The sequence below is a fragment of the Bos mutus genome, chromosome X (genome assembly GCF_027580195.1).
Source record: "Bos mutus isolate GX-2022 chromosome X, NWIPB_WYAK_1.1, whole genome shotgun sequence".
Classification (NCBI taxonomy): domain Eukaryota; kingdom Metazoa; phylum Chordata; class Mammalia; order Artiodactyla; family Bovidae; genus Bos; species Bos mutus.
In genome coordinates this window covers 103,297-111,606 of record NC_091646.1, presented here as the reverse complement: position 1 = coordinate 111,606, position 8,310 = coordinate 103,297, and the positions used below count along the sequence as shown (strand labels likewise).

At 49.4% G+C, this 8,310-nt stretch overlaps 1 protein-coding gene and 1 long non-coding RNA gene across 2 annotated transcripts in view; one reads left to right on the top strand and one right to left on the bottom strand.

Annotated features, from left to right (window-relative positions):
• Positions 1 to 1,812: 1,812 nt before the first annotated feature.
• LOC138986469 (uncharacterized) lies at positions 1,813 to 8,229 on the bottom strand. The gene is made up of 4 exons (XR_011463317.1): positions 8,031 to 8,229; positions 7,470 to 7,804; positions 4,776 to 4,963; positions 1,813 to 4,143 (listed from the first exon to the last, which is right to left on the bottom strand). It is a non-coding gene; the product is annotated as an uncharacterized lncRNA (long non-coding RNA).
• TMEM255A (transmembrane protein 255A) overlaps positions 5,698 to 8,310 on the top strand; it is a 48,140-nt gene continuing 45,527 nt past the window's right edge. The window contains exon 1 of the mRNA XM_005891535.3: positions 5,698 to 5,893. Coding sequence (XP_005891597.1) covers positions 5,836 to 5,893 — 58 coding nt within the window. The 5' untranslated portion in view covers positions 5,698 to 5,835. The remainder of the gene's footprint in view (positions 5,894 to 8,310) is intronic.

Sequence of the window (8,310 nt, the reverse complement as noted above, 5' to 3'; positions counted from 1 at the left end):
AAAAGACATTGGGTATGTGTGAAGGAGAACAAACGTGAAAATAAGGAAAGGACTGAGCAGTTGTTTCTAAGCTACTTGTGGACTGGGACACTTGCTGCCCTCTGGGCCTGCCCTCCACCTCTTGCTCCTACATCTGTGGTTCCCTGTGGACACCTGCTGCCCAGCTGAACCCCAGGTTGGCTTCTTGACTGGTCCTTCTGGTCGCTGACTGTAACCAGGTGTGTCTTAAGTGCTAAAACATCTCCTTTGCAAGGTAAAGCCACAAGGGTGGGGATCCAGGCACTTTCACATGCTAATGATGGGAATGTATTTACTAAAAATATTTTGGAGGGAAATTTAGCAATATGTATTAAAAACCTTGAATATATTCAGCCTTAACGATCAAAATCAGAATAGTGGTTGCATCTAGAAAGGTTACTGGCTGGAAAGGGGGCTAAAGGGAGTCATCTGAGATGCTGGAACGGTTCGACATCTTGATCTGGGTGGTGGTGACAAGGGCATATTTATGTAAAAATTCATTAATAGGTACACTTTGGGCCTGTGCACTTTACTGTATGTTGATAAACATGTTTTAATTGGGAAATAAACATTTGAAACTTTGAAACCAACAATTCCACTGTAATGTTGTATCCCATGGTAATAAAGATGCCAATAGTTAGTTCACTGTGTTATTTATAATGTTAAAAATTAGATACCTCTAAAGTATTGCCGGGAGAAATATCAATAACCTCAGATATGCAGATGACAACACTCTTATGGCAGAAAGCAAAGAGGAGCTAAAGAGCCTCTTGATGAAAGTGAAAGAGGAGAGTGAACAAGCTGGCTTAAAAGTCAACATTCAAAAAACTAAGATCATGGCATCCAGCTCCATCACTTCATGGCAAATAGTTGGGAAACAGTGGAAACAGTGACATACTTTATTTTGGGGGGCTCCAAAATCACTGCAGATGGTGACCTCAGCCATGAAATAAAAAGATGTTTACCCCTTGGAAGAACAGTTATGACCAACCTAGACATCATATTAAAAAGCAGAGACATTACTTTGCTGACAAAGGTCCATCTAGTCAAAGCTATGGTTTTTCCAGTAGTCATGTATGGATGTGAGAGTTGGACTGTGAAGAAAGCTGAGTGCTCAAGAATTGATGCGTTTGAACTGTGGTGTTGGAGAAGACTCTTGAGAGTCCCTTGGACTGCAAGGAGATCCAACCAGTCAATCCTAAAGGAAATCAGTCCTGAATATTCATTGGAAGGACTGATGCTGAAGCTAAGGCTCCAACACTTTGGCCACCTGATGTGAAGGACTGACTTCTGGAAAAGACCCTGATGCTGGGAAAGAATGAAGGCAGGGGGAGAAGGGGACGACAGCGGGTGAGATGGTTGGATGGCATCACCGACTCAATGGGCACGAGTTTGAGTAAGCTCTGGGAATTGGTGATGGACAGGGAAGCCTGACATGCTGCAGTCCATGGAGTCGCAAAGAGTTGGATACAACTGAGAGACTGAACTGAAAATATCCCATAGCAGGGAATGATAAATAAATGATGTTCCATCCATTTAAAATCATGTCATCCAGGAAAAGAGACACTGATGTATAGAACAGTCTTATGGACTCTATGGGAGAGGGAGAGGGTGGGAAGATTTGGGAGAATGGCATTGAAACATGTAAAATATCATGTATGAAACGAGATGCCAGTCCAGGTTCGATGCACGATACTCGATGCTTGGGGCTAGAGCACTGGGACGACCCAGAGGGATGGTGTGGGGAGGAAGGAGGGAGGAGGGCTCTGGATGGGGAACACATGTATACCTGTGGTGGATTCATTTTGATATTTGGCAAAACTAATACAATTAGGTAAAGTTTAAAAATAAAATAAAATTTAAAAAAATTAAAAAAAGAAAGAGAAAAAAAAATAAAATCATGTCATCAAAAATTTCTTACTGGTACTGGAAAACACTAATGAGACAGTGTTTGGTAACTGATGCAGGTCACAGAATAGGAAGGAAACAATAACAAAGTAAAGACAAGTACCAGCTTTGTTTCCTGGTGCTGTGGTGATTTTCCTGGTATGGAAAGAAAATTACCAGCTAATGATGGGAACCAGTCGTGCTTTGTTGGCGAAATAACACCATCAACCGTGTTCTCCTCTGATTTATCTGTTTTCAGTACAGGCACTGGGTACTAGATATTGACCTGTGGTAGTCTGGGTGGACACAACTCTGGCATCAATTAGAGATGCTTGGATTCTTTCAGGTTCTCCTTTATTTTGAAGCTCCTTTCTTATCCTTGATCAACTCATGTCTGGAGCTGAGAGGTAGATGGTGCTAACCATGGCAGAGAGGGAATGGTTAGGGTGTAAATATGTATGTGTATGTGTGTGTGTCTGTGCATTTGTGAATACTGGTGTTGCCACTATTCCAAATATGCATAGATGCATATATGTGTATGTACACATGCAGACATCTAGTCTACATCCCCAAATTTGGAATCATGAAGGTACTATAGCAATTTAGTATTGGAGTGGGTTGCCATTTCCTTCTCCAAGTACCCAGTCAAACTGATCATCAAAATAAGGAAGTGATGGAGTGCTATGGCTATTCCCAGAGTGAACATGTTAGAGGCAGGGCGCCACCTGGCATTTTTCTAGTGGTTGGAAGGCTTTTGGGGAGCACGCTTATCATTGGTTTGAAGGAGAAGAGAGAAGCAGGCTGCAGCCCCACTGGCAAAAGTCTCCTCATGCTCCTCAGTTTGCAACCCAGGGCAACACTGTATGCTTGATTAAGCTTGCAACGAAAAGGATTTATTTTAAGCCATTTTAATAATTTCTTTTTTATCAGAACCTAACCAAGCAGTTTTATAGTAGCCTTCATTAGCATGAAAGACATGTTCCTTCATCTAGGCAGCTTGCCTATTGGTAAATTTTACTATGAGCTGATGTATGTAGAAAACCCACAAATGTTTTGACAGGAAGAAAATCAGAATAGAGCCCATGAAAAATCGCCTCTTGCTTTTTAATTGTCCAGCTCATTCTGAGTTAAAACAAACTTTCTTTTGGAGGAAAGGGGGTCCCTGTGCCAGGCTCAGCTGAAATGTGTGTGTGTGTGTGTGTGTGTGTTTTCGATTTCCCATTCTAGTCCCTCCACTTATGGCAGGTCCTCTGAGCAAACCAGCCCAGCATCTCCGGGGAGAAGACTGCTACTACTCTCTGAGCTGCCGCAGCTGCTGCTATTGTCACTGCTGCTGGTCTCCAAGTCATTTTTAACTTGACTGAGAGCCTGCTGTGTTCCAAGTCCCATACGGTACCCCGAGAGACAGTGTGAAGGAAATACACAGTACACTGTTCTTTGAAATAGCCAGCTTCTCTAGTATTTTCTAAAACAGTGTTTCATTTTCGCGCCAGATTCAGGAATACAGATGGTGCATAAAGCAAGGCTCACTCCCCCAATTAAAGGCACCTCCCGAGTTTCCAGCTTTGATTATAAAGGTCAAATTACATATGCCTTCTGTGTCAACTCACAGGTAATGTGCTTCTCTCTCAAGTGAAAAGACAGCATTCCATCCATTGTAACCAGCATAGTAACAAGTTCCTGTTTGGCTTCGTTAGGGCTCTCTAGCTGTATGATTGCTATTGGGGAACCCAGATCCCGGAAGAAGGTGTAAAGCTGTCTTTTCCAGCCTGTATAAAAACCTCTTCAAGGCTACTTTCAGAGCAACAAAATCAGTTAATTATGAAGTACTCCTGAGAAATCAGTGCTGGTTGCAGGAGTTCTTCCCGTTAAATCTGTGGATATTTAGAGTGGGGGAAGGAAGAGACAAGTAAACAGAACTGGAGACAAACGTGGCAGAATGTATATATGGGATTTCTCTCTGCCTTTGTGGGGCTTTTGGAGACTCTGACACATAAGCCAAACATGCTTAAGACACACACCGCTACAATCGTGGGCATCCTACCTCTATCTAGGACATGAATCCCAGATTTTGAAACGGCATCTATAGCTTAGAGCTGCTAATAATACCTGACACAGCCTTCAGCCTGGCCCCTGGGGTGCCCAAGTTCTTGACAAAGGGCTCCCTTTTCAACCTTCAGGAAGCAATTCTTCTTCCTTGGGAAGATGGGAAAGGACAAGGGCCTTTGGTTCCATTTCCTGGATAAGGAAAGAAAGTAGATTAGCAAGGCAGAGCTGGAAAGAAACAGGTATTCTTCATCCCATCAACTCTCAGGAGAGTTTTATACTTGATCTGGGTATGTTTTGAGGGTACACATGGAGAGAGGGTTGTAGCAGTCATCAAGGGGAGGTGGTTGGAAGGAGGCCTGGCAAGCAGAGCCCGGGAGCTCTCACTGGGGCAGAATGAATGCCTTCAAACCTTGATTCACCCACTGCCCTCCCCTCCCTCACCTTCCACCTCCTTTGGCCACCAGGCAGATGTCTCAAGGCACACCAAGGAGACATCCTCTTGTTCTGCCATTTGGGAGATGTTAGAACCATCCTCTGGGCCAACAACAGAGTGATTCCAGCCCAAGAGCCTGATGGGGTCCGGAAGGACAGGTTGGGGGAGGACCTAGTTGTTCTCCAAGAGCAGGGACCTTCCTACTGCATCCCCAGTTTCCCTCAGCAATCCACAGTGTGTCTGTCAGCCATGACTTTCTCACTCTTGGCAAAGCTACTTGTGTTTTCATCCTGTTGCACTTTTCCAGGCTAATGAATTCTTCAGGTTTTCAACGTGCTATACACAATAGCATTTCTCTACTAGCTGTCTTAGCAGGAAGAGCACTGACCTGGGAGGCCAACCAATCTAGGTGCACATTCCACTTCTGTCACTGACTAGCTGAGTGAATACAGGAATTTTTCATCGCTTCTCTGAGACTCAGTTTTTCCATCTGTAAAATGGAGCTATTGATACCTCTTCTTCCTTCCTTGCATGGCTGCTGTGATGAGAAAATGAGATCGTTGACCTAAAAGAACCCTGAACAAAAGCACAAATTCAGGTGCTGATGCAGAGTCATATTTACTTTTGCTGAATCCACATCTAGCTTTTAGGGGGCTATTGGTTCTAGAATTCTCAGATTTGGTGAATAAGGCCGTGTTCCCTCACTCCATCTCTGCATAATTTTATACACTCTAGTCACATCCCTTCCCAGCCTTTATCTTTCTAGACTGAAGAGTCTGCATTTGTTTAATCTATCTTCATATGGCAACCCCCTCCACCCTCCTCCATCCCCTTGATTATAGAGTGGCCCTTCTCTGGATCATCTCCAGCTCCATTATGTCATTCTGGAAGCACTAAGACCAAACCTGCACAAATGTGCGTGTGTGTGTGTGTGTGTGTGTGTGTTCTCAGCTCTGAACCTCTTACTCTGCCCCTTCCCCAATTATAAATCCTAGAACAGGATGCTAGTCCAAGACCCTCTCTCCAAAGTACAGAGAAGGCCACTCAGCCCCAGGCTGTAGCCTCCCCCTCTTTCTCTACGCAGTCCTGGCCCCAAGGGGCTAAAACGGCTCCCTGTCTGGCTTGGGAGGCTGGGAGGTGGATAACTAGGATGGGGGGGGAGGCCGAGGGGGAGGGAGGAGAGGGGTCTTGCGCAAGCGCACGTCGCTGCTCGGACCGCCAATGCTGCTGCCTCCCGGAGCAGAGGGAGGCAAGAGAGGAGGGAGGGAGAAGAGGGGAAGGGAGGGGGAGGAGGCACTTGGGCTGCAGCTTGCAACCGAGGCAGTCTCTCCTCAGCTCTCCGGAGGGACGGGGAGCGGCAGCCGCGGAGTAGGATGCTCTGCGGGGCGCCCTGAGCCAGGGGCGCCTGAAGCAGCTTCGGGGGCCGGGGCCACAGGGCAGCTCTCACCATGCATCAGTCCCTGACTCAGCAGCGGTCCAGCGACATGTCCCTGCCGGATTCCATGGGTAAGTCTAGCCGCCCTGCCTCGGGGCGGCGGCGGCCAGGAGTGAGTACGCTGCCCCCTGGACCGCGAGCGCCCGGGCCGCCCCGGGGAGCCAGGGGGCGGGAAGCGGGGCGAGGGAGGGGGGTCCGCGTGCCCCAGCATCGGGGTCGCGGACCCGAGCCCCAGGGGAGCGGCCGGGTAGGGACGGGGGCGACGCGCGGAGCTGCGAGAGCCCAGCTTGCGTCGGAGTATCCCTTACCGGAGTGCGGGTGTGCGCATGTTTGTGTGCGTGTGCCGACAGACTTGCAGCCGGTGGTAAATCTCAGCTGTCTGGGGGATCAAAACACTTCCCTGCAACCTGCGCCTTCGCTTTCCATTCGACGCTCCCTCTTTGCAAAGTCCCCGTCACTTCTAAGAGCTCACCACTAAAGATAATTAGAAGAAACAGGGTCCTCGCCCCCTCTCAACTCAGGCGAAGCTGGCCTGAAATTCAGAGCTGCATTGGGGGGAAGCCTGACTTGCACCTCGCTGATGGGGGGGTTTGCGCAACCCTGGGGGATGGGCAGCAGGAGGTGGGTAAGAAGGAACGGGGCGGGGGGCTGGCAGGAGGGGAATTCCTTAGGAATCTCTCAAGACAGCCCAGCTCGGCTGTCTGCAGCGGCAGGATCAACATTCCTTGAATTTGATTCCTATTTTGTTCCTAGTGCACGGAGTGTGCGTTGATTGTAAAAAAAAAAAAAAAAGGAGGGGGGAGAACGAGTGAAAGCGCAAGAAAGAGCGAGCGCGAACCCGCGCATCTTCTGAAGTCGCGCTTTTCCTCTCCGGGTGGAAGGGAAGGGGAGGGGGGGATCCACTAGCCTGATTTTGTTCAACACCTTTCCTCTTGAAAAGTGGGGGGCAGCTGCCTCCAGGCATCAACTTGGCTGCTCCTCGAAGCCGCTTTTAGGTAGTTACAAACAAACAAAAACCCCCGTCCCCCCTCAGCTGTTAGGCACCTTCCCAAGCCCTATGATTTCACTGGGCGGAGAAATTAATTTGGAGCCCAGGAGAGCGGGAGGGGATCGTCAAGCCACGATTCCACCTAATCTTCACATTCGCCTCGTATACAGTTGAACCACATCGAATCCCCGCTTTCCAACATACTTTACATTCTGCAAAATCCCTCTGTCCCTAATTATTGCCATCCAGCCTGCTCAGGTCTTCTCCAAAGAATTTGCGGGAACATCAAGGGGAGGGGGCAGGGAGAGGGCTGAACTCCCTACGTAAGCTCCCTATTGCCTGCAAAAGACTCCGTCTCAACAGAATTCGTTCACCCGAGGGGCCCCAGAAACTATCTCTTGGATGGTGGAAAGATCCGTATTTTTTAATGGTTTTGCCTATTCAGTACAAGAATTTGCTTTTTAAAAAAATTATTTTTAAGGGTGTAGTTATTTGCAACGTGGTACAAATAAGGCCAAGGGCTCAGATCCGAATCCAGAACACAGCAGTACCAGACTCTCCCCACTCCCCAGGTCTCTACCCGCTCCCCCCGCTCAACGCGCGCGCGTGCGCGCGCACCCCCCCACCAAGCTCACACGCACAAAGAATGCACTCCTCACCTTGGCCAGCTGTGGCGCCAACGCAGCCCTGGCTCCTCGACGCCGGGCTGGCGTACGGGCTAGGGCCGGATGGCAGAGTGCGAGGTTCCGGCTGCGCGCATTCCCGCAGCGGCCACAACCACCTGCAAAGCCGGCAGCCCGTGCCAGCCCCTCTGCCAGTGCGGGAGTGGGCAGGTTAGGGACCCCGGGTTAGAGCGTTGCTCTTAGGCACCCTGTTGGGGAACGGGGTTGAAGAGAGTTCTTTCTTGGGCTCACAGGGGCCCTCAGCCAATCAGGCGTTTCACGAAACATCTGCGCAACAAGATGAGTGGGCTTCGCCCAGTCCAGACTCGACACTGCGGGAAAAAGAATTACAGATCCCATATGGACGTGCGAGCCAGCTCCACGCAGCCCGCTTCGTAAAGTGCGCAGACCCAAGGCGGAGCAAATTCCCGAGTCTAGTAGTAACCCTGGGTTTCCAGAGTTTGGACAGGGGAGTCTCCCCGGAGTTCCCTGGCGTAGGTCCCGCACAGCCCAGGCCTGAATCAGCGTCTGGGCTACTTCGGAGCTGCTCCCACTTACCTCAGCCCTGGCAACGCCACGTTCCCTTGCATGGGGGAGGGGAAGTGGAGGTGGGTGGGTTAGTGTTTCAGCCTCCAAGGGCAGCATTTCTGAGGGAATTCCCTCTACACGCAGGACACAACCTCAGCCAAAACAATAAAATAGAAAACACACAGACACACACTGCACCAAGGTGCCTGCACTCTACGCTTGCCGGCTGCCTAGGAATGAGCGGTAAGTCCGTGACCTGGGCGGAGCAGGCGCTTGGACGGTAATTTGACTCCGGCGCCCCTTCATGCCC